This window comes from Ceratotherium simum, chromosome 6 (assembly GCF_057802395.1).
Source record: "Ceratotherium simum simum isolate JZ-2026a chromosome 6, ASM5780239v1, whole genome shotgun sequence".
Classification (NCBI taxonomy): domain Eukaryota; kingdom Metazoa; phylum Chordata; class Mammalia; order Perissodactyla; family Rhinocerotidae; genus Ceratotherium; species Ceratotherium simum.
This window is the reverse complement of record NC_141905.1, coordinates 6,687,343-6,712,712: the sequence shown is the minus strand read 5'-3', so window position 1 is coordinate 6,712,712 and position 25,370 is coordinate 6,687,343. Positions and strand designations below refer to the sequence as shown.

The following is a 25,370-nucleotide window of genomic DNA, read 5'->3' as shown; positions in this document are numbered from 1 at the left end:
GTCAGGCACGTGGCAGGAGCTCCCGGGGCATGGTAGTTATTCACGGTGTTATATGCAGAGGTGGCACAGCAAGAGGAGGTCCAAAATATCTTCTGGGTCAAACCACCTCAGCCCCTTCTCTCCAGTGCCTGGGCTGATGCGCTCGAATTAGACAGGATTAAAAGCTTACCAGAGCTGGAAGCCGCACCCCAACTCCCAAGACCTTCTGTCCACCGGCTGAGAAGGACAGGGAGGAAGCAGCCGTGCGGTGCAGAGCCTTAGCCTTGCGCGCCGTCAAGGGAGCTTTTGCCCAGGAGCCAGCCCTCCTTCTGGATCCCCATGACAAGAGAATGGGCCCTGATCTTGTCCATGCTGCTCTGTGGCCCGGCTGGCCCCACGCACCTGTTCCAGCCGAGCCTGGTGCTGGACATGGCCAAGGTCCTCCTGGATAACTACTGCTTCCCAGAGAACCTGCTGGGGATGCAGGAAGCCATCGAGCAGGCCATCAAGAGTCGCGAGATCCTAGCCATCTCAGACCCACAGACGCTGGCCCATGTGCTGACGGCCGGGGTGCAAAACTCCTTGAATGACCCCCGCCTGGTCATCTCCTATGAGCCCAGCGCCCTCGAGCCTCCCCAGCAAGCCCCAGCACTCACCAGCCTCACACAAGAGGAACTGCTTGCCCGGCTGCAGAAAGGCATCCGCCATGACATTCTGGAGGGCAACGTGGGCTACCTGCGGGTGGATGACATCCCGAGCCAGGAGGTCATGAGCAAGCTGGGGGACTTCCTGGTGGCCAATGTCTGGAGGAAGCTCATGGGCACCTCTGCCTTGGTGCTGGACCTCCGGCACTGCACTGGGGGCCACGTTTCCGGCATCCCCTACATCATCTCCTACCTGCACCCAGGGAACACGGTCCTGCACGTGGACACCATCTACGACCGCCCCTCCAATACGACCACTGAGATCTGGACCCTACCCCAGGTCCTAGGAGAGAGGTACAGTGCCGACAGGGATGTGGTGGTCCTCACCAGCGGCCACACCGGGGGCGTGGCCGAAGACATCGCTTACATCCTCAAACAGATGCGCAGGGCCATCGTGGTGGGCGAGCGGACGGTGGGAGGTGCCCTGGACCTCCAGAAGCTGAGGATAGGCCAGTCTGACTTCTTCCTCACCGTGCCCGTGTCCAGGTCCCTGGGGCCCCTCAGCGGGGGCAGCCAGACGTGGGAGGGCAGTGGGGTGCTGCCCTGTGTGGGGACACCGGCTGAGCAGGCCTTGGAGAAAGCCCTGGCCATCCTCATGCTGCGCCGTGCCCTGCCAGGAGTCATCCAGCGCCTGCAGGAGGCCCTGAAGGACTACTACGCACTGGTGGAGCGCGTGCCTGCCCTGCTGCACCACCTGGCCAGCATGGACCTCTCCTCGGTGGTCTCCGAGGAGGATCTGGTCACTAAGCTCAACGCTGGCCTGCAGGCTGTATCCGAGGACCCCAGGCTCCTAGTGTGGGCCGTCAGGCCCAAAGAAACCCCTTCTGGGCCCGAGGCTGGAGCTGATGCCCCCCAAGAGGTAGCCCCAGCAGTGCCCAAGGACGAGGCTGCCCAGCGGGCCCTGGTGGACGCTGTGTTCCAGGTGTCGGTGCTGCCGGGGAACGTGGGCTACCTGCGCTTCGACAGCTTTGCGGACGCCTCCGTGCTCGAGGTGCTGGGCCCATATATCCTGCACCAGGTGTGGGAGCCCCTGCAGGACACAGAGCACCTCATCCTGGACCTGCGCCAGAACCCCGGGGGGCCGTCCTCTGCCGTGCCCCTGCTGCTCTCCTACTTCCAGGGCCCCGACCCCGGCCCCGTGCGTCTCTTCACCACCTATGACCGCCGCACCAACATCACACAGGAGCACTTCAGCCGCACGGACCTGCTGGGCCAGCACTACAGCACCCAGCGTGGGGTGTACCTGCTCACCAGCCACCGCACCGCCACCGCCGCTGAGGAGCTGGCCTTCCTCATGCAGTCCCTGGGCTGGGCCACGCTGGTGGGCGAGATCACCGCGGGCAGCCTGCTGCACACCTGCACGGTGCCCCTGCTGGAGATGCCAGAGGGCAGCCTGGCCCTCACAGTGCCCGTGCTCACCTTCATTGACAACCATGGCGAGTGCTGGCTGGGGGGCGGCGTGGTGCCCGATGCCATCGTGCTGGCCGAGGAGGCCCTGGACAGGGCCCAGGAGGTGCTGGAGTTCCACCGCAGCCTGGGGGCCTTGGTAGAGGGTACGGGGCACTTGCTGGAGGCTCACTACGCCCGGCCAGAGGTCGTCGGGCAGACTGGTGCCCTGCTGCGAGCCAAGCTCGCCCAGGGGGCCTACCGCACAGCGGTGGACCTGGAGTCGCTGGCCTCTCAGCTCACGGCCGACCTGCAGGAGATGTCCGGGGACCACCGTCTGCTGGTGTTCCACAGCCCAGGCGAGCTGGCGGCCGAAGAGCTGCCCCCGCCACCTCCCGCTGTCCCCTCCCCAGAGGAGCTCTCCTATCTCATCGAGGCCCTGTTCAAGACGGAGGTGCTTCCCGGCCGGCTGGGCTACCTGCGTTTCGATGCCATGGCCGAGCTGGAGACGGTGAGGGCCATCGGGCCACAGCTGGTGCAGCTGGTGTGGCAGAGGCTGGTGGACACGGCTGCGCTGATCATCGACCTGCGCTACAACGCCGGCAGCTACTCCACAGCAGTGCCGCTGCTCTGCTCCTACTTCTTTGAGGCCGAGCCCCGCCAGCACCTCTTCTCGGTCTTTGACAGGGCCACCTCGAGGGTCACGGAGGTGTGGACCGTGCTCCAGGTGGCAGGCCAGCGCTACGGCTCCCACAAGGACCTCTACATCCTGATGAGCCACACCAGCGGGTCGGCGGCTGAGGCTTTCGCTCACACCATGCAGGACCTGCAGCGGGCCACGGTCATCGGGGAGCCCACGGCTGGGGGGGCACTCTCTGTCGGCATCTACCAGGTGGGCAGCAGCCCCTTGTATGCCTCCATGCCCACGCAGGTGGCCCTGAGCGCTACCACAGGCGAGGCCTGGGACCTGGCTGGAGTGGAGCCTGACATCACGGTGCCCATGGGCGAGGCCCTCTCCACAGCCCGGGACATAGTGGCCCTGCGTGCCAAGGTGCCCACTGTGCTGCAGACGGCCGGGAAGCTGGTCGCCGATAACTATGCCTCCCCCGAGCTGGGGGCCAAGATGGCTGCCAAACTGAGCCGGATGCAGAGCCGCTATGCGAGAGTGACCTCAGAAGGGTCCCTGGCCGAGATGCTGGGGGCCGACCTGCAGATGCTGTCTGGGGACCCACACCTGAAGACAGCCCACATCCCCGAGGATGCCAAGGACCAAATCCCCGGGATTGTGCCCATGCAGGTGAGAGACGAGGGAGACTTGGCCTGCACAGTCGCAGGAGTGGGTCAACCAGTTGTCCTCACATCCGGGGCTCTGTGCGGGGTGCAAGGTGATGGCTTCTAGACCTGTTTTCATGTTTAAGTTGTCACCCATCACATCTTTTCCTTTTTCTCACCCTGTCATGCCGTCTACTCCCTATGCCTCTGGGATCCCGGAGCACCTCTGTAGAACACTGGTCCCCACAGGAACTCAGTTTGAAAAGCCCTGGTGTAGAAGAAGCTGCCCTCTTGTCTGTGTGGAAGGCAGATATTTGCAGGGCTTCTCCTTGTCAGTGGTGGCGTCAATAAGTCCCATGAGGTCACCATGATTTTGTCCTCTGGAAATGTAGGGTGTGCGTTCATGCTCACCACCCACCCGCCTAGGGGTTTGCAGTTTGTGTGAGCGAGTTGGAGGGATAGAGACGGGGAAGCAGGCAGAGGCCCTGGCCTCACAGTCGCCTCGCAGGTAAAGCAGCGGAGCCTGGACACAGGCCCTGGGGTGGTCAGGGTGCCAGGGCTCAGCCCAGAAAACCAGGGCAGTAAGCCTTCCCCAGTTAGGCTCCACTGCCTTCTCCTCCCCTCCTGCAATGCGAAGCACTGCATCCCAAGGGACCTGCATTCACCAGGCGTGTGGCCGGATCCAAGGGCCAGCTGGACAGGAAATTCTAAGCGAGGCTGTTGTGGTCAAAATATCTCAAGCCAGGGGCTGGCCCGGTAGTGCAGTGGTTAAGTTCACGCGCTCTGTTTCAGCTGCCCAGAGTTTGCAGGTTCGGATCCCGGGCGTGGACCGACGCACCGCTTGTCAAGCCACGCTGTGGGGGCATCCCATATAAAGTAGAGGAAGATGGGCACAAATGTTAGCCCAGGGCCAATCTTCCTCAGCAAAAAGAGGAGGACTGGCATCGGATGTTAGCTCAGGGCTGATCCTCCTCACAAAAAGAAAAAAAAATCTGAAGCCAACACTGAAGTTTTGGGAAACACTGTAAAGGTAAATCAAGGCTGAGGGGTCTTGCTGGTGGGTGGATGAGGCACAGGGTCTGCAGACCGAGGCCAAGGTCAGCCACGGTCCACCAAGCACTACCATCAGTTAAGAGTTTCATTAGCGAAGAGCTGCATCCAAAGCAGCATTTACAACATCTCTCCAGACCGTTCATCATCTGCGATCTCACCATGTAGTCACAGGGAGTAGGCAGGGCCGCATTTGTCTTGGGTTCCCTCTAAAGCAGGGCCTGAGACCAGGGCCAAGGGCTTGGGAGCAAGCAATTCCCAGGGGGCAGGGAGGGAAGGGAAAGGGCGAAAAGCAGATGGGCGGGCGCGTTATTGAGGCTGTTGCTTCCGAAGATTCCAACAGGCCCCCAACAAGTATAAGGAATGCACCCTGGAGCCGTCCCTCTGCAGACGGACCCAGCAGCTCCTGTCCTCCACGGGCCGAGGGTCCCCCCAGGGACATGAACTCTCTCGAACTCTGAGGCAGCTTGGAGAAGGTTCTGAAGTAGAGAGTAGAAAGACACAGGGGTGGGCTGGAGGCAAGGCCCTGTCAGCTGGGGTCCAGTTGCAACTGAAATCAGAAGAGAGCTGAGGGCACCGAAAGCATCTACCACAAAATTATTATCCCATTGTACAAAAAGAGGAACTGAGGCCTGGAAGGGTGGAGAAGAGAGTGCCCTGTGGCCAAAGAGCTTGCGACTGAGGGCAGAGCAGGGCCTAGAGGCCAGGTGTCCAGTCAGCAGTGGCGTCCCTGCCAGCTCCTTGATCTCAGTCCAGCTCACAGAACTTGCCACCTTCCAGCAGCCTTGGAGAAAGAAGAGGAGGCCCACGCATGTTGGGGGAACCTTGTAAGCGCCATCACTGTACTAGGCTCACAGGGCCCCAAGATTCTAAATCGAGGGGCGCACTCCTTTCTAGCGTAGTCAGAGCTCACAGTTTGGTGTCGGATGTAGATTCTGAATCCACCACTTACTGGCTGTGTGACCTTGGGCAAGTTACTTAATCACTCTGTGCTTCCATTTCCTCATTGAAAAGATGGGGATAATGGTGTCTCCTCTACAGGGTGGCGGTGGGGATGATGAAAAGGGCTACAAAGTGGTCAGCACAGGGCCAGGCCCCCGCTAAAGACTCAGGGGCCCAGTAATGTCTTCCCTCCCTGCCCAGGGGAGGAGAGGAAGATGAGCTCAGGGACATCAAGAAGTGTCTGGTGAGGTCAGGGGGGTCAGAGTGGAGACCATGCCTGGGCCTGTGAGCTCTGGACACCAGGACGTGGGGTGGCACACACGAGCATTCTCTGTGAGGAGGCTGCTGACCACAGAAGGGTTCACACCCCAGGCCCACAATCCACGTAACCTCCTGGACGCTGTCGGAAACGGCCCTGGCACCTACTGCCTCCTTCAGAAATGTTAGTTCCCTCCCCATACTCTCAATATTTCTCATGATATAAAGGAAATCCATGGTGCCCACTTTCCTGAGCTTTCATATCTGCTCCTCTCCTGACACTGAGCTGGACCCCCCAACCTTTCAGATCCCTTCCCCTGAAGCCTTTGAAGACCTGATCAAGTTTTCCTTCCACACTAACGTGCTGGAGGACAACATTGGCTACTTGAGATTCGACATGTTTGGAGACTATGAGCTGCTCACCCAGGTCTCAGAACTGCTAGTGGAGCACGTCTGGAAGAAGATTGTGCACACGGACGCCATGATTGTTGACATGAGGTCAGTGGGCCCAGGGCCAGCGGTTCCAAGCCAGGCCAGGGCAGCTGCTGGAAAACAGTCAAAGCTATGGGCCTAGTAGGGAAGAACTAGGATGGACGCTGAGAGGGACTAGGTGACCTGGCTATCAGGGCTCTGGCCAGCTAGCCCGGAGGTTCTGGTTTAATTGGCCAGGCCGGGCCCCAGCACTGGTAGATTTTTTTAAGCTCCTCAAACGATCCCAATGTGCATTCCAGGCTGAGAATCACTGGGCTAATTCGGTGGTCCCCAAACTTGCCTGGTCATAGGATTCAGTGGAGAGGGAGGGGAAGGGAAACCTTAAAAAAAACACTGATTCCAGTGCCCCACCCCAGCCCTACTGAATGGAAAGCTCCAGGGGCGAGGCCCGATGATCTGCGTATTTGACAGGCAACCTCCCAGGTGATTCTGATGATTGGTCATGTGTGGGACATCCAGGCCTCCACCTGTGGTTGTGCCTCACATCATACAAAACCAGCCCATGACCACCTTGGTCATGAGAATCACAGAGCCAGAGTCACAGAGAGAATTTGCCAATTAGCCACTATCATTGCAAACAGAATTCTTTGCATCACAAAATGATAGTTAGAGGGATCTTTCAGCCAACCACCGCCCTTCTGCTTCTGTAAAGGTGTGCCTCACCTAGAGTGAGTTTCCCTCACAGAACAGGAAAGCTGGAAGAACACCCTCAGGCAGTGGCTAGGCCGGGGCCTCCGTGACTCCCAGGTCCATGAGTGGACTTGCCCTGGGCATCCTTCATGACTCAAAGAGGAGCAGGCACACTTACCTCTCCCACCAACCTCCTGGCTGCTAGAGAGATGTGGCTGGGATTGGCCAAGAGGGCGTGTCCAGTCCAGCTCTGGTCTCTGGCCTGCAACATCCCCATGGTTCTTAGTCGTCACCAGGTGGCTCTGGATCCCAGAGGCTGGTTCTCCTCCCTGGGAGATAAAATATCTCCCAGGGCTCCAGTGTGTGCCCAAAACTTGAGCTTGGGGGTTCCTGTGGTACTTCTGATCATTTTATTCTTCAAATGCTCTATCGAACATCCAAACGACCCTCATGCTAAGTGCCTCTCTGCTTAACTGTGCCGTTCACATTTTTTAAAGTGGAGGAGGCCCAGTCTACAGGTGTGCTTTGCTTTAAGATCCTTCCGACCCGAGGTTTGGAGGTTCAGAGTCTGAGGTCACGGGCCCTGAACCCAGCCAGGCCACCTTAGACCATCAACCAGAGAGGATCCTAAGACACAGCCAGCCCTGCACTCCTCATTTCCCAGATGAGGAGAGAGGGCCCAGAGAGGTCACGCCACAGGGCAAATCCAGATGGCTGGGACGGGCACAGGTTCTCTCACCCTCGATGTGGTTCCACACCTCTGAGCACTCTGTCACTGCTTTATCAACAATGTTCATGTCATATTCTAAATCCTGTGTTGTCATTTCAACAATCTTCACAGCATCTTCACCAGGAGTAGACGCCATCTCAAGAAACCACTTTCTTGCTCATCCATAAGAAGCAATTCCTCATTCGTTAAAGTTTTATCATGAGATTGCAGCAATTCAGTCACATCTTCAGGCTCCACTTCTAATTCTAGTTCTCTTGCTCTTTCCACCACATCTGCAGTTACTCCCTCCACTGAAGTCTTGAACCCCCCAAAGTCATCCATGAGGGTGATTTTGACCTCTTCCCATGAATCATGAATGTTCTTAATGGCATCTAGAATGATGAATCCTTTCCAGAGGATTTTCCATTTACTTTGCCTAGATCCATTAGAGGAATTACTATCTATGGCAGATATAGCCTTACAAAATATATTTCTTAAATGATAAGACTTGAAAGTCAAAATTACTCCTTGATCCATGGGCTGCAGAGTGGATTGTGTGTTAGCAGGCATGAAAACAACATTAATCTCATTGTACATCTCCATCGCAGCTCTTGGGTGACCAGGCGCATTGTCAATGAGCAGCAATGTTTTGAAAGAAACCTTTTTTTCCTGAACAGTGAGTCTCAACAGTGGGTGGGCTCAAAATACTCAGTAAACCATGTTGTAACCAGATGTACTATCATCCAGGTTTTATTCTTCCATCTATAGAGCACAGGCAGAGTAGATTTAGCATAATTCTTAAGCACCTAGGATTTTTGGAATGGTAAATGAGCATTGGCTTCAACTGAAAGTCACCAGCTGCATTAGCCCCTAACACGAGTGTCAGCCTGTCCTTTGAAGCTTTGAAGCCAGGCATTGACTTCTCTCTAGCTATGAAAGTCCTGGATGGCGTCTTTTTCCAGTAAAGGCTGTTTCATCTACCTTGAAAATCTGTTCTTTAGTATAGCCACCTTCATTAATTATCTTAGCTAGATCTTCTGGAGAACTTGCTGCAGCTTCTACATCAGCACTTGCTGCTTCACTTTGTGCCTTTATGTTGTGGAGATGGCTTCTTTCCTTAAACCTCATGAACCAACCTCTCCTAGCTTCCAGCTTTTCTTCTGCAGCTTCCTCACCTCTCTCAGCCTTCACAGAATTGGAGAACGTTAGGGCCTTGCTCTGGATTACATTTTGGCTTAAGGGGACGTTGTGGCTGGTTTGATCTTCCATCCAGACCACTAAAACTTTCTCCATATCAGCAATAAGGCTGTTTCACTTTCTTATCATTTGTGTGTTCCCTGGAATCGCACTTTTCATTTCCTTCAAGAACTTTTCATTTGCATTCACAACTTGGCTAACTGGCACAAGAAGCCTAGTTTTCGGCCTGTCTCGGCTTTCAACATGCCTCCATCACTAAGCTTAATTGCTTCTAGCTTGTGATTTACAGCGTGAGACGTGCAACTCTTCCTTTTATTTGAACACTTAGAGGCCATTGTAGGGTTATTAACTGGCCTAATTTCACTATTGTGTCTCAGGAGAGGGAGAGAGATGGGGAACATCCAGTCAGGGGAGCAGTCAGAACACACACAACATTTATCATTTAAGTTTGCCGTCTTACACGGGAGCAGTTCGTGGGGCCCCGAAACAATGACAACAGTAACATCAAAGATCACTGATCACAGATCACCTAACAATATAATAATAATGAAAACGTTTGAAATATTGTGAGAATTACCAAAATGCAACACAGAGACACGAAGTGAGCAAATGCTGTTGGAAAAATGGCACCAATAGACTTGCTTGACACGGGGTTGCCACAAACCTTCGATTTGTGAAAAACGCAGTATCTGTGAAGCGCAATAAAGCGAAGCACAATGGAACAAGGTGTGCTTGTAGTTTCTAAATGCATCTGACCACAAAGTCTCTTGTTCTCAAGAGATTTGTCCTCTGGGAAATACTGACCAAGGAATTACGTAGGAGGAGGATTACACACTAGATGAAGGCTGGCTGGAACTAGAGCCCTCGACAGGGCAGAGCCAGGCCTCCCAGGGGCACTGAGGACCTCACCATGAGCTCAGCCCCTCAGTGGCCTCCATTGCCCTCCCTCAGGTTCAACATTGGCGGCCCCACCTCCTCCATCCCTGCCCTCTGCTCCTTCTTCTATGACGAAGGCCCTCCAGTTCTGCTGGACAAAATCTACAACCGGCCCAATGACTCTGTCGGTGAACTCTGGACCCACTCTCAGCTCACAGGTGCGTGGAGAAACCTGCCCCTTCCTGTTCTCATCCTAGAAGCTTCTGGAAAATAGGGAAAGACAGCTTGGGTTCAGGTAAAAATAATAGTAAATGGAATATAAAGCCCCTCTCCTATGCCATGCACTTTGTACATAAGATCTTTAATCCCCACAAAACTCATACCATTATGCCCACTTTCCAGAGGAGAAAAATGAGTCTCAACTGGGTTAAATATCTTGTCTAACATCACTCAGCTACTAACTGAAAGTGCCGAAATTTGAACACTGGTTTGTCTAAAACCAAATGCCCCCCATTCTCACCACCACAACCATCAGCCTGCAAGATGAATGCAGAACTAGAAGGATCCCCCCGACCCATCACCAAACTCCATGGGCTCTCCAGGGCTCATCTTATCTGAACTTTCAGCAGCAGCTCAGCACACTTGCCTCAAGAATGTTCATGACTCTGACGGGTCTCCCGTTAGCTTCCCTGGGCCCAGAGCAGGGGCCAGAGAGCAGTGCAGGCCTGCACTCTATAGAGCCATGCACCCCTCTCCCAGCCCTGTCCCTGGTGGTTAGCCTCACACCATCTCCTTTGCCCAGCTCACGAAACAGAAACCTATGCTCCCATCCAACAAAAGGGGGCTGGGAGACCCATGTGGGGGTGCATATGGCCAGAAAAGCACCCCCCAGTTTTCGTTTGTACACTTCCTTAGCACACAAGGATTTGGAGGGACCTTCCAGGACATATATTCAATAACATTGCAAAATGTAGATAAAAGTCAGAACCAGGTGAATTCTAAATTCAAACAAAAATTCAAGACCAGGAGTTAAAAATAGACTCAGATCTGCAGATCATGGGGTGCTAGAATTGCGATGTCCAATATGGGAGCCACATGCCACATGTGCCATATAAACTGCAATGTATAGAGTGTAAAGTGCACACCTGATTTGGAAGACGTTTTACGAAAAAAAAATAACGTAAAATATCTCATTAATAATTCCATTTGATGGCGTTTTGAGGTGAACGTATTTTGGCTATATCAAGTTAAATGAAACGTTATTAAAGTTCATTTCATCTGTTTCTTTTCACTCGTTTAACACGGCTACTAGAAAACTTAAAATGATGTCTGTGGCTCACATTCTGGCTCATGTTATATTTCTACTTGGCATTGCTGTCCTAGACGGTTTGTCAAGTCACAAATTTGGCTCTTCCGAGGGTCCAAAGTCAAAAGAGAATCTGGCTGGGTTAGGCATTCTCGTTATTCATAAAGAGGAAGTGTGCCCTTTTCTCCTGAAAGTCAAGCTTTTTCCCATTACTTTGCAATAAAGGAAACTGGTGGAGCTCTCAACACATACCTGCTTGGGATTGGGCAAACATCCATATCCCCATTTTATAGATGCAGAAACTGGGGCTCAGAAAAGTGGAGTGACTTGCATGTGGACACAAGGACGCAGAACTAAATCCCAGGCCCTTCTCTCGGAGGGTCCAGACAGCATGGAGAAGGCAGGTGCTCCTGGGTCGTGACTTGACTCCCTATGCTGAAGGGCCTTCTGTCTTGCAGGCGAACGCTACGGCTCCAAGAAGAACGTGATCATTCTGACCAGCAGTGTGACGGCTGGCGCCGCGGAGGAATTTACCTACATCATGAAGAGGCTGGGGCGGGCACTGGTCATTGGGGAGGTGACCAGCGGGGGCTGCCAGCCACCGCAAACCTATCATGTGGATGATACCGACCTCTATATCACCATCCCCACAGCCCGCTCGGTGGGAGCTGCAGATGGCAGCTCCTGGGAGGGGGCGGGCGTGGTGCCCCACATGGCTGTCCCTGCTGAAGCTGCCCTCGCCAGAGCCAAGGAGATGCTCCAGCACACTCTGCTGAGGGCGAGGCGGAGCGTGGGCCTGCAGGACTGCCCAGAGGACCTCCTTCGGCAGAGCCCCAGGGTGGGCGGGACCTCTGGGCCACACCCCAAGGGCACTCCAGCACATGGCCCTGCTTGAGGCCCCTGAGTGGCAGGAAAGGAGTCTGCTGAGCTCCGGTTAGTTTCACATCGCTGCCAGTATCCTCTCTCTCTTTGGACACCTAAGGACAGCATCTGGCTCCCTTCAAAGGCAACCCCTCACAGTAGTTATTTTGGGGAGCTGAGGTCCAGATCTGCCCCCACTCATGCTTCTTAATGGCCAACCCCTGGTCCTCATGCTGTCAGCTAGAGCAACTCTGTCCCATAGAGTGACAATGTGAGCCACAGATGCCAGGCACGTGTGTCACTTGACATTTTCTAGTAGCTACATTTAAGAAAAGTAAAAAGAAGCAGGTGAAATTAATTTTAATAGTATAATTGACTTAACCTACTATATTCACAGTAGCACCATTTCAACACATACTCAATATAAAAATCATTATGGATGAGATGTTATTGCATGAAGTCTTTGGAATCTGGTGCGCGGTCTGCACTTAGAGTACACGCCCATTCTCGGCCACCACATGTTTACTGCTCAGGGCCACCTGCAGCTGGTGGCTCCCATGTGGAACGGGGCAGGCCAGAAGTCAGGGACCCCCACGGCCCCCGCACACTGGCCCCACTCTGCCTTCCCTGCACCTGTGTCTTCCCTGTTACATCATCTCTCCCACTCTGCCCTGGGGTCATTCCTGTCCCTACCAGGCTGTGTAGCCCTCAGGGGCAGGAGCCATCCTGCTCGCCCCTGTGTCCTGCTGCCGGGCCCCTAGCACAGCACCTGGTGCCCAGGCGGTGGATGTGCAGTGAACACATGTGAATGTAGGGCACCAAGTCTACGTTCTCCTCCAGCTTCTCTGCAAGCTCTCCAGCTTCCGCCAGAGACCCAAAAGTGAGCTCCAGTGCTGCATCCTGACATGCAGTGCTGCTGCCGAGGGACAGCAACCCTGGGCGGCGGTCTGCGGGCCTGCCCTGCTCCTCCAAGTGCAGCCTGTCGCTGTGCTGGCTCTAGTGACCCAGCCCACTCCTAACGGGGTGAGAAGCTTGTAGCATGCAGACCCCAAGACCTCCTCCAGGCTCCAAGAGGAGACGAGAAGCCCAGGGGTGACCTGGGGGAATGAGGCCCCTGGCTGGTGTCCTGGGAGCCACACAACACTGCTCTGCTGGAGTCACTAAGGACCCAAAAGGAAGAGACCTCTAGGGCCCTGCCCCAAGTGATGGTGGGAGTGAGGCCAGAAGGCTAGGGGGGCCTCAGCCCCCAATCAGTGCCCCGAGAGCCCCAGGCTTTAAGATGGCTGAGTGAGGATGGAGTACTGGTGCCGTCTGGCCTTGCTGTCTGGTGAGTCCAGGCTGCAGCTGTCACAGCCACTTCCCCCACAGCACCCGGCTAAGCTCTCCACACAACCCTGGCTTCACCAGCCCCTTTCCAGATGCCAGAGAGCTGTGGAATCTGAGCACAGCCCTGGGCCACCACCAACGCCTAGGGCTTTCTCCACTAGAAAACCTTGAACCAACACTGTCTAAAGAGGGATGCCCCAGTGGAAGGCAAGATTTCACTCCAGCTCCTTCTCTTTCTGCTAAATTCAAGTAGGATTAAGTGCAGGACTGGATTTTAGTAGCATCTTGTGTACTGTGATCTCATCTTTTTCTTCATTAAACCTATGATATGCAGGCAAATGTGCAGCCCCTCTTTATGCGTACATTCTAGGGTTTCTCTCCCGCCCCCAGGTCCCCATCTTGCACACAGTCACACCTCCTTCCAGAAATTGGGCCAGAAATCTAGGAGCCATCCCAGACTCCCTCTGCTCTGTCCCCCCACCCCTCCACCCTGTGCCCACACATCATCAGGACCCAAGATGAGTTATCTGAGTTAACAGCATTCTGCTCTGGGCCCACCCCACCAGCCCCTGTCCCTTGTCTTGGGGTCCTGGCTCTAGGCCTAAATCCCCACCACAGCCTCCTGCCCATCGTGCCCTGGCCTGCAGCCAGGGATGCTGCTCTGCCATGCAACCTTCTCATGTCTCCCCTGCTTGAGGACCCCTCGAGGCACCCACTGCCCTGCAGAGAGGGGCTGGGCCAGGCTGTCATCTCCCACCCCTGCCCCCCCGGTATCCCTGGCCTGCAGACGCCTGGACCCCAATCTCAGCAAAGGGCTTGTGGTGTGCTAGGTCTTCCATGCTTTCTAATGCCCCCTTCTCACCTGACAAACACCCCCTTGCTCCCCAGGACCTGCTCAGATGTCGCCGGGTCAGTTGAAGTCCCTTGACTTCTCTCTGCACTTCCTCAGTCCCCGGGGCACCCCTGCCACAGCGTTCGTTTCTCTCTGCATCATCAGTCTCTCCCACTGTTCTGTGGGACCCTCAGAGTTGGGAACGTGGCCTGCTTGTCTGTGCTCTTCCAGCCGCAAACAAGCCTGGCATCCATGGAGGAGAGCTCAGCAGGCCGGGAATGAATGAATAAATGAATGAATGAACGAACGAACGAACAAACGTGGCCCCTCTCCCCTGGAAGGGCATCATTGTGTAATGCAGACACTCAAAGGGTCTTATTTTTCTCTCCCTCCTGGAGACGTGGTGGGGAGGAGGTCTTCCAGGAGTGAACGGGGGGCACTGAAGGAAGCCCCTCTGACCCGTGCCCGCGGGTGTGACAGGCCCACAGGACTCCCGCTGGGTTGTGCTGTGACAGGCCCACAGGACTCCCGCTGGGTTGTGCTGTAACAATGTGAGTGACAAATGGATTATCAAGGACCTGAAGGGGACTCAAAGCTGGCTCTCTGGGGCAGCATAGGACCAGGGGCTTCCCTATTGTTCATCAAACCCAGATCACACTCTGCGCAGTCAGACGGCAGGCTCATTATGTGGAGAAAGGAACACAGTGGTGTGCTGGGCCCATCTCCTCCTCCTGTCCCTGCCCCAGGGCAGATCCTGAGGGTGTCAGGGCAGCCACGGGCAAGTGGTGGACACAGAGGAGACCCGGGGGGCCAGATGTGAGTGGCAGGGGATGGGAAGGGGGCTCAGTGCTCTCCAGGGCACAGTGGACACATCTGCTCCCTGACCAGGGGCTGACAGCACAGGGCCAGGGTGGGCAGGGTCCTAGCAGGTGGCTCTGGGTGCTGGGGGCCCACGTCCAGGTGCACTCTGGCAGGAAAAAGCCACGCCTCTGCCAGGCTCTATGTCCTTAGGAGAGGAAAGAAAATGTGACCTTCACCATCAGGATCCCTGCTGGAGACTTGGCCCAACCCCCCAGGGCAGCAGGGGATGGGACCACGGTAGGGATATGCTCCATCCAGGAGTGCCTGGGAGACCCTGCAGCTCCTCTCTCTTCAGGCTGGGCTAGAGCAGCACAGGAGAGGACCCCAGCTCTTCTCCCATCCCACTCACCCTCCTGCTTCCTGTGCCCCCAGGAAGCCAGCCCAGCAGCCCAACACACAGCCCATGGCCATGTGTGCGCGTCAGCAAGGGCCCTGGCTACCCACACAGCTTCAGTGCAGTGAAAGGACACGGCTCAGAAAGGAAAACTATGCAGCTGGAACCACACTCGTGGGCAGGGACACCTGCCTCCGAGCTCCCCATGGGAGGGCGCCCATCTCACACCTCCTGGTCCTTATAGGATTAGCAGCCACGCGGCCTAAGGACTTACCTGCTGCCTTGCTAACCAGGGCACCACACTGAAAATAGCCTCCTAATCCAAGCAGCTTAGAAGAGCAGGGGTGTCAGAAGCCACTGGCTGCCCATCTACAGGAGAACAAGATGGCCAGGGAAGAAGTCGAATTTAAAGACCCCCACCTCTCCTCCCAGCATGCACTGCCTCCTCAACTCCCGCTCAAAATTGGTTTCCAAAAATTCCTCTCTCCTAGGAAGTGCCACAAATTAAAACACATCAGAGAATGTTCTATTTTTTAAATAAAAGGTTTATTATATGGCAATCATATCTTGCTATACAATCTGTAGACCTCTCACATGACTTGAACTACAAAAAATAAAAACAACATTATGCAATAGCCAGGGTTTGGGAATCCTTTCTCTGAAGAGATGTGGCCTGCAGGGGAGGCCTGCTGCCTCCAGGGGGCGCCAGCACCCTTCAAGGAAAGGAAAGGTGCAAGGTTTGCCTTGGGACAACTCCTGCTGACTTTCACCCCTAAGGAGGGTTCTCTTCCTGTGCCCAGAGGAATGGGGCGGGATGGGTGAGGTCAGCAGAGCCAGGCCCGGCGCCCGGCCTGTTCAAAGACTGGGACATAACAGAGTTAGGGATCTCTAGCTGGCGTATCCTGCCCCTCCCCATCACCACCACTAACGAACTTCCTTAAGTCCATGCCATTTTGGCCACCAGTGTTTAAAGGACAACTGAATCTGTTGACCTCCGATTTCACATACAGTCCTGATTCTGGCCTCTCTTGAGGGCTGTGTTCAGCCTGCCACTGAGGAGCCTTCACCCAGAGCATGGGAGCTCCAGGTGTCAGGACTGCCCCTTCTCTCTGTCCAACCCCTCCCTCCCAATTCTAGTGGGCTTCACTCACTGTCATTAACCTAATAAGATGGTCATTTGAGTAGGATCCATGGTCTAAGATTCAAGAATAGGCTAGAAGTTGAAATCCAGAATCCCAAACTTGTCCAGGTTTTACTTCTCTCCAGATAAAAACAGAAAGGAAAGCAGATCTTGGTTAAAATTGAGCACTAAAATGGATCTGAATTCAGAATGTCTTATTGCTAAAATAAGATGTGCTAAACATCTTGGGGACTTTTATAAATCTCAATTGAATGTCTGCTGGGAGATAATTTATTAAGATATAATTTGCCATTTTTCCAGCCACTCTTGAGTATTTTCCCTTCCCTAGTCCAAGAAGTTAGCCAAGGCTTTCTGTTCACAGACTCAGTGGCTTCTGCGTGACATGCCTAATGACAGCATTGCCAGAAAACCACCAAGACCCAAGACCCTGGGAGAGGTGAAGGAAAGGAAACAGAGCCGTGGCAGAGCAGAGGCCAAGACACCACCACGGCACAGGGAGACAGCCTGATGCTGGGAGAGGACACCTTCTCAGGCGGGGGTGTTGGGGGACTTGCTGTCAACTTGAGAGGCAGGAGAGGAATTTGCAGAAGACAGATTACATACCCTACCAGAATCACAGGATTGGGGTGCAGAGCAGATTAAATTAGATATAGAGAATTTAAGGAATGTGGCAACTCTCACCTAGAATTGTGAAGTAAAATTCATACCCACTGTTGCGATGTTTTGTGGCAACATCACCCGTCAACTCTTAACTGCTATGGAAGATGGCAGAGGGAGCTCGGGCAAAGTCATGGTTCAGTGACTGCTCTCCAGTAGATACAGGGGGGCAGGGGAGACAGGATTCGACTGCCAAGGGGACTTTGGGAACCCAGCCTGGTGACGAGTAGGAACTGCCACGTTAATAAACTGTAATTCATCATCTCCATAAGTTGTCTTTGAGTTTGTCACTTTAAATGGCTGCAAAGCAACTTGCATCTACATCCATTTTTACCAAAATCAACTCCATCTTAAAAAGTTGAGGGCCGGCCCGGTGGCTTAGCGGTTAAGTGCACGCGCTCCGCTGCTGGCGGCCCGGGTTCGGATCCCGGGCGTGCACCGACGCACCGCTTCTCCGGCCATGCTGAGGCCGCGTCCCACATACAGCAACTAGAAGGATGTGCAGCTATGACATACAACTATCTGCTGGGGCTTTGGGGGAAAAAATAAATAAATAAAATCTTAAAAAAAAAAAAAAAAAAAAGTTGAGTTAGGGGAAGATGTTTCGTCGTACTTCTTCAATAACTTTAATTAACTTATTTAAATTTTTTCAAAATATCTCTGTTGCTTGTGAATGGAGTGGTCGCTGTTAGTAACAATTTCATTTGAGGCCACAGCAGAGGTTCCTCGAAGAGTATGGGCGGGCCAGGGGAGACACACAGGTCTAGACATCTCAGCAGTCCTTGCCTTGACCTCACCACCACGTGCCCTCACGGCTTTGCAGGTCAGCTCATCAGTGGACCTCCATGCCCCTGCTATAAAGGGAAGGGATGGATGAGAAATCTAGTCTCTCTCAATTCTAATTTCTATTGCGTCTTGGTATAGTGCATTTTGCCTTTCAAAATGATTTCACAAAAATTATGGACCAATCCAATAAGCCAGAGGAGGATGCGTGTGCACACCATTTGACAGATGTCAAAACCCCTGTGAGAAGCTGATTCAAGATTTGTCCAGGGCGAGGCTGGAGCCAGGCGTCTCCTTCATTCCTTCAACGAGTGTCTGCTGAACAGCTGCTACGTGTCTACATTGTTCCAGCTGCTGGGGTTGCAGCAGTGAACAAAACAGCCCAAATCCCTCATGGAGCTTACATTCTACTGATGGGAGACACAGTATACAAAACAAATCAGTAAAGTATGTAGAATGCAAAATAGTGAAAAGTGCTAAAGAAAGTAGAGTGATAGGAAGAGTGTGTGTGTGTGTGTGTGTGTGTGTGTGTGTGTGTGTGTGTCAAGGTGCAAGTGGAAATTTTAGACAGGGCCTCAATGCCTGGTCCCAAGTCCCAGTTTTTGAACCATCTGCACTGCCACGTGACCACGGGGGCTGAGCAGACGCGTGGCAGGCCAGGAGGGATGTGAGCTCAGAGTTGGGTGGTCCTGGGGTCTTATTCTTGCACTTCTCCTGAACCCATGGTCTTAGGAAAGTCAGTTAACCTCTTGGAGCTTAGTTTCTTCTGCAGTAAAATGGAAATTAAATATCTACGTCATGGGCGTTCATGCAGATTTAATCATGTAATGTGTGTCAGTGCAGTGTGGAGCCTCAGGTTCAAACCCCATGGGACGGCAGGAGAGGGAGGCTCCCTGCAGCTTCCCTTCCTTTCTGGACACAGCCTCCCTGTGGGAAAATTCTACCCCCAAACAGCTCCCAAAGGGGCCAGCCTGCAGAGCCTTCCTCATTTCTCTCAGGGATGGTGGGGCCTCCCGGCCTCCTGTGAGAATTGAGGTGCTCCGTTGGTGCCTGCAGCAATCACCGCTGGCTCCTTCCAGACGCAGAGGAAAACTGCTCAGGGGGTCATCTCCTCTCCTCCAGCCCACCCCACCGGCTGCAGCCACAGGCCACCTCAAAATGCCACTCAGAGCCCGCCCTCCTGTGTCCTGGTCCAAACTCCTCTCCTCAAAGCCTTCCTATGTCTCCGTCTTAGAGGGCCACCTCCCCCACGCAGTCCGCCTCAACGCTGGCCTTGCAGCACCCGAGGAGGTCTGCAGCTCTGGACCACCCCTTCTCCCTGGCCACTGCCCTTTCTGTCTGAATCACCAGCACCTGCAGGACTCTGAGGCTCAGCTCATGTCTCCATTCCTCAGGAGGCCTCCTGGGGTAGCACACTCCCCTACACAGGGCTGACTTGGGCAGGCACCCCCTTCACACGCCCAGCGCCCCAGCACATGCCTCTTAGCATCTGTCACACTGCACTCTAATCATCTCACACCCTGAGTAAGGACCATGGGTCGAATTCACTGAGCCTCCCCCCCAGGGCCTGGTAGAGAGCCTGGCACAGCCTGGGTGCCCAGGGAGGCAGGTAAATTAATGAACAGTTGGCTGTGGGTGGAGAATGGATGGATGTGTGAGTGGGAGGTGGGAGAGGATGAGAGAGAGGGATGGAGGGATGGGGAAGGCCAGATGGGATGTGCTGCTGCCTTGGACAAAGAGGGCGCCATGGAGATGGAGAGAAGAGGAGGAGTCTGGGGGGGTGTTTGGATGGCTAGCTGGCCTCTGTCTGAGACCCACATCAGCTCCTTCCCACCACAAGCCTGAGCTCTGTGATGGAGGCCCCATAGGAAAGTTGGAAACTGCAGGTCAAAAGAACAAATCCTGAAAGTGAGGTGGACACCAGTCAAAAGAACTGCACCAACTTGAAAGAACCCCCAACCAATGGCTTTCACACAAACTGGCCTGCGTCACATCAGAGTTTATGACCTGAGGTTTGCATTATTAGGAACAAGGACGAATGTGGATAAACAGAATAAATGAGAGAAACTCCACATGCAATAGATAATAAATGGTACCCAGAACTACCGCAGTCCTCACAATGATTTAAGCATGAAGTTTTTGCACATGCTCACTTCCTGAGAGCTAAGGGGGGTGCGTGAGTGTATGTATGTGTGTGTGTGTGTGTGTGTGTGTGTGGTACGTGTGGTGTGTGTGTGTGCTGCTCCATTTTCCCCTTTCATGTGTTCAGAATGTGAAGAACCAGGGACCAGATGGAAGGTTGAATTACTGGGCCCAATTCTTGAGGGCCCTGTAGTGGGATTGTGCACCCACTCATGGCTTCACCATGGGCAGTGTGCACATTTCACCCCTTAACTGTGGGCTTGGCCACTGACTTGTATTGATCAAAGGGACATTAGTGGAAGGGAGCCAAGCAGAGTCTTGAGATGTGCTCGTGTATTGGGACTTGCCCTCTTGTGTTCTTGGCATAACCGTGAGAGAAGCATGACCAAGTAGTCCACCAGTCCCAGAGAAAAACAGCATGGACCTGAATCCACCGGAAACCTGGAGCCAAGCCCAGCCAAGCCCAGCTCAATCCCAGCCAACTCACAGACCCACGACTGAGGAACAGGTGTTTTGGGCTGTTTGCCGCTGAGAGTTTGTCAACGATAGCTGACTAATGGACCACGATAATAACTACTGTCAACTCAATGATCACACTGTGCCGTGCGCCATGCTGGCCATTTTCCACACATTTTCCCGTGTGTCCCTGACAACGTCCCTAAGACACAGGTGTCATCATCTGCATTTTACAGATAAGGAAACCAGGGCTCAGACAGTTAAAGCAATTTGTCCAAGGTCAGGGCTAGTATGGAAAGGGCCAAGATTCTAATCAGGTTTGCCTGCCTCCAAAGCCCTCACTGTGTGCCAAACTCGCTTCCATATGGAGCCAAAGGAATGGTGACGGGAGCAGGGACCCCACTCCTGAAAATATTAGGAACACTTTGTGCCTATCAGTCACCATGCCCTGGATGAGCAAAGCGCATCATTTTACTTCACGACTTTATTTCCTTCAGAGCACATCACGGGACTTGGTCGTCTTTTTCAAACTATGACTGAGCTGTTCATTTACAAATGCCCTGCAGACGACCGTGACCAGCCTTTTCAAAGGAAGGCCCAGCTCCGCCACATCACCACATCCTGGACGCGGCACCCAGAGGTCTGTTCCACGGCCACCTGCTAACTGTGAGAAGTCATGTGCCGGGAGAGATGGTGGCGCTCCCGGAAGTATTCGTGGCAAAGGGGGCATGTGAGGGCCTCTTCTCTCAGCTTCCTAGAATGGAGGTCCAGCCCTGCATGCTCCTTTTTGTGGTGGGACCGCATGTGGAAGACCAGGTCGGAGGTCAGGTGAAAGGAGAGGTTACACTTTGCACACCAGTTCTGGGTGGACAGGCCAAGGGAGATGAACGTGGGTGGCAGGAGGGCCCAGGAGGCAGTGGAGGAGGCTGCCGAGGGCGTGGGTGTCTGGGCCGCAGCCTGCTTGAGCCACAGCGTAGGCGCACCCAGGAAAGGGCTGCAGAGAGGAGCGCTTTCTGGCGACATTTGCAGGTTCCAGAAATCAGTCACCAAAAGCTTGGAATTTGAAAGTCGACCCCACCCAGGGATGTCTACCGTGCTGATGAGTCCCAGGAGCTCCCCCAGGGCGTGTGCAGGCCCTCCTGCCTGGAAGACAGAGGTCGGCCCAGGTCTTCCTGCTGGACCCTGGGCTGGTTTGCTGAAGGCGCTTCTCTGCTCCCCTCTGGCTCCACTGGGCCACACTGAGAAGAGCGTGCTGCCTGCTGGGTCCTTGGGGACATCCTGGGTCAGCTCCCGGGAGCCAGGCTGGCCTGCAGGACCACTATGCTCCCTCTCCTGGGCCTGCCTGCCCCCCAGCCTCTTCTGGAGCGGAGGCACCTCGGTGAAGGCGCTCTGCCCCTGTGCCCAACCTGTGTTCCGCGGCACCAGCTTTCCCAGTCTGAGCTTGCCCGGGGTTGCCGACAGCGCCGTCTGAGCACAGGCCTCATCCCAGCCACGACTGCCCGTGGCAACCTTGGAGCCCAGGCAGTTCGTTTTCTCCAGCAGTACAGGCTTGTGGCCCCGGCCCGGCTCGGGTTCACCGAGCCGCCATCTGTTTTCAGCTGAAGGGCCCCGCAGAGCCCCCTTCCCAGCAGCCATGCTGACTAGCAGGGCCTGGGCCAGCTGAGCAGGGTGGACACTCCAACAGCTCCCAGTCTTCAGGGCTTCGGGGCTCTGGAGGGCTTGGCCTGGGGGAGGAGCTGGGAGATTGGAGAGCTCCCCTGATGACCAGGCCGGCCACGCCTGGACCGCAGGGCTCTGCAGAGGGAGGAAGCAATGGCTGTGAAACACGCTCTGCACTCAGGGACACCTCGCAGCACGCAGGCTGCAGCTGCCTTAAAAAGCCTCCTCCCACCCAGGACCTGGTGTCTTGGGTTAAGCAGCGACAGCAGCATGAAACTGGGGGCAAAAAGTCTCCATGTGAGTCCAGGCTCTGCCAATCCTTACCTGTGTGACGTCAGATGAGCCACCCAATTCTCTGAGCCTCGGTTTGCGGTCTGTGAAATGGGAGAAACGACCTTACCGCCTCTGAGGACAGGTGGAGCCCACGTCTTCCAGCAGCAGCTGAGGCAGGGGTGGGGACGGAGGTCTCCGCTGAGAAACACCCAGGAGCAGCAGCCCCTAGAGAGGGGAGGAATGAGAGATGAGAGAAACGCACAGATGCCCCTGGAAGAAGCGGCCAGGGAAAGGCTGTTTGCCAGGCTGATGAACGGAGAGGCTGGAGGGGAAGGGAAGTGCGCCTGTCCGAGGTAGTGTCCAGGGCAGTGTCCGGGCCTCAAGGACTCTCCAGGTGTTCTGGGTCATCTGTCACAAGCAGACTCCAGTGTGAGGATCCCCAGCACCATCAGCTCCTGCTCCAGGCTTGGGCCCTGTCAGGCCTTGTCTGACCCTGCTGAGTGTCAAGGGCACAGGCGGAGGCCACAGCTGCCGGACCTGTCTCCCAGCCTAGTGGTCTCTTTGTCCACACCATGTGCCCCCCCAGCTTCCGTGTGGTCTCCCTTTTCCTCAGAGCCATGCTTCTTGGAAGAGTCACATGTCCCCCCACTCCCATCCCAGGCCCCTGTGTCGGGCAGTGGTCCCCGCCACTGTGGAGCCTGTTCTGGATGAGATCAGCAAAGATCGGATTATCTTCCTCATTCTTGCCCAGATGCCCCAGAGGTGCTGTTGCAGGCTCCAACTGCACGCAGACAGCCGCATTCTCCATGGGGCCCGTGAACGCCAGCTCATTCCACAAAGCCCAGCTCAGGCGTGGCTTGCTCCCCGTGCCTTCCCCAGTCCTCTCAGGCATTGATAACACTCCCTCCTCCACCACTGCTGTCCCTGGTCCAAGGTCCTGCATTGCACCACGTGTAACCTTATATTTGCTTGTTTGTGGTTTATTAGAAGGCAAGCTCTAAGAGTCCAACATGTCAGTTCACCTCCCCATCTGAGTACCTCATAGCGCCTGCTCAGGGCAGTGGTCAGGAAATGTTTGCTGAATGAATTAGGGAACAGGAAATGGGTTTAGCAACTGTCAGAAGAAATCAGCATTATCCTCACAAAGAATGTGGCCATCTCCCTCCGTACAGACAGGAGAATGTGAGCACATCACGTTTCCGTAGGGTCCAAGGGCAGAGAAAGCCACATCATGGGCAGGGCAAGGGCCCAGAGCAGCCTGCTCTGAGGGTCTCCACCACCTGCCTCCCCCATGAGCTCCTCCGCAGGCCCTTAGCCTCACCTGGTCCACAGTGCCAGCTGGTGGGGAAGTTGCTCTCTGCAGGAAAAGGCATCCTTTTCTTTCCAACTCAGACATAAGATCAATATAAGCCTTCCAGCCTTGTCCCATTCCCTCATCTCCCCTTAACCCCACTTTGTCTTCCCCTAGTGAGAACCTCTTCAGTTTCTCCTCAGGGAAGTAGCAGCCAGGGGTCAGCCACTTGAGCCGACTGAGAAAAGGCCCAGTGGCCTGTAGGGGCCGAGACTCAGCCCGAGGGTGAAGTCAGTCAAGGAGCTCAGACTCTGAGAGTGTCCCTCCTTCAGGTGACAGACAGAGCACACTGACCACGGCTAAAAGAGGCAGATGGAGGGGCAGATCTGCCTAATGGGGCAGCGAAACAAAGATGTCATCACAGTGTTGTGTGTAGTGGGGACGAACAACAAACCACTCAGTGCCGAACAACAGATTGTTAAATAACTTGTGATGCATACCCAAGACGAAACACTATGCAGCCTTGGAATGTGATGACTAATATGCTTATGGTATAAAGTTGAGGAGAAAAAAAACAAAAGATTATATATTTGGTGTAACCTATTCTTTGCAAAAAATGCGTAAGCCAAAGGAAGAACCCTGGAAGGAAATACACAGGAATGACCAACAGGTCTTATTTTTCATTAACTTTCTAACTCATTGATTCATTCATTCAGCAAACTTTTACTGAGAGCCTTGTGCATGCTGGCCCTGTCCTAGGTGCTGTGGTGACAATAGTGACAAGACAGTCCTGGGATGTGCTGAGCAGAAGGACAGCACGCATGGACCTGCATGTGTGTGCATGTTATAAATAAGCTAGCATGGCATTTCAGGGGCCAGCCTGGTGACGTAGTGGTTAAGTTTGCGCACTCCACTTCAGTGGCCCAGGGTTCTCGGGTTCGGATCCCGGGCGCGGACCTACACACCGCTCACCAAGCTGTGCTGTGGCAGCGTCCCACAAACAAAACAGAGGAAGATGGCACAGGTGTTAGCTCAGGGCCAATCTTCCTCAAGCAAAAAGAGGAAAATTGGCAACAGATGTTAGCTCTGGGACAATCTTCCCCACCATAGGAAAAAAAAAAAGCTAGCATGGCATTTAAGCTGAGCCCTGTTGAGAGGGTTTGCCCAGGGCTCACCAGAGAGTGAAATCCACCCAGTAGAAGGGAAAACCTACATGAGAACTGTGATGGACAACATGAGGACGAGAAAATGTAGGAGAAATGTTGTAGGATCCGGGACAGACAGTCACTAATCCATGCTGCCTGGGGGGCCTGAGGAATGCCCCATCAAGGAGGTGACATTAGCTCTGGGTGTCAGTGGATGAATAGGAGTTCACCAGGAAGTGATAGTGAAAAGTGATGGCACAGGCAAAGTCCTAGTGGCAAAGAGGCCTGGGCATATTCCAGCCATGAGGAGAAGGTTGAGGGGCAGGAGCTCAGGATGACACAGATACCTGTGTCAGATACCTGTGTCAGATACCCTAAATGATACCTTTCTATTCATGCTAAGCCAGGCCACACCCTCCTGTGAATCCAGCCCCACTCATTGAGGCAGGGGAGGGAAAGGGGAGAGGGTCAGAGTCAGAGCCAGCAGTGTGCTCAGCTCTTCTCTGAAGAGCTCTGAACACCTGACCTCCAAGAACACCCGTGTCCTCAGGCTCCCCTGGGAGGAGGAGCAGGCGCACACACAGCCCCCAGCTGGTGCCCCGCCCTGTCACAGTACAGATGGAGGGGCTGAGGGACACACTCGTGGCCCAGCCTTCCAGAGAGTCAGATCAAGCAGAGCGGGGGTGCAATTCCAGGGGTCCTGATCCCCAGTGCAGACACACAGAATTCCCCCACACTCCAGGGGCCAAACTGAATGCTGGGAGACGACTTATTTTCCCATATGGAAATTATAATCCAGTGCTGTGTC

The 25,370-nt window shown here is 54.5% G+C and overlaps 2 protein-coding genes across 2 annotated transcripts; one reads left to right on the top strand and one right to left on the bottom strand.

Moving 5' to 3' along the window:
• Positions 1–318: 318 nt before the first annotated feature.
• Positions 319–13,906, top strand: RBP3 (retinol binding protein 3). The gene is made up of 6 exons (XM_004432519.2): positions 319–3,366; positions 5,899–6,089; positions 9,571–9,713; positions 11,260–11,639; positions 12,503–12,685; positions 13,877–13,906. Exons 1-6 carry the CDS (start codon positions 319–321, stop codon positions 13,904–13,906), a joined length of 3,975 nt encoding a protein of 1,324 aa, XP_004432576.2.
• A 6,851-nt stretch (positions 13,907–20,757) lies between these two features.
• ZNF488 (zinc finger protein 488) lies at positions 20,758–21,845 on the bottom strand. Its single transcript, XM_014789035.2, has one exon. The coding sequence runs from the start codon at positions 21,827–21,829 to the stop codon at positions 20,855–20,857; it is 975 nt and encodes a 324-aa protein (XP_014644521.2). The 5' UTR covers positions 21,830–21,845; the 3' UTR covers positions 20,758–20,854.
• Between the last annotated feature and the right edge of the window lie 3,525 nt (positions 21,846–25,370).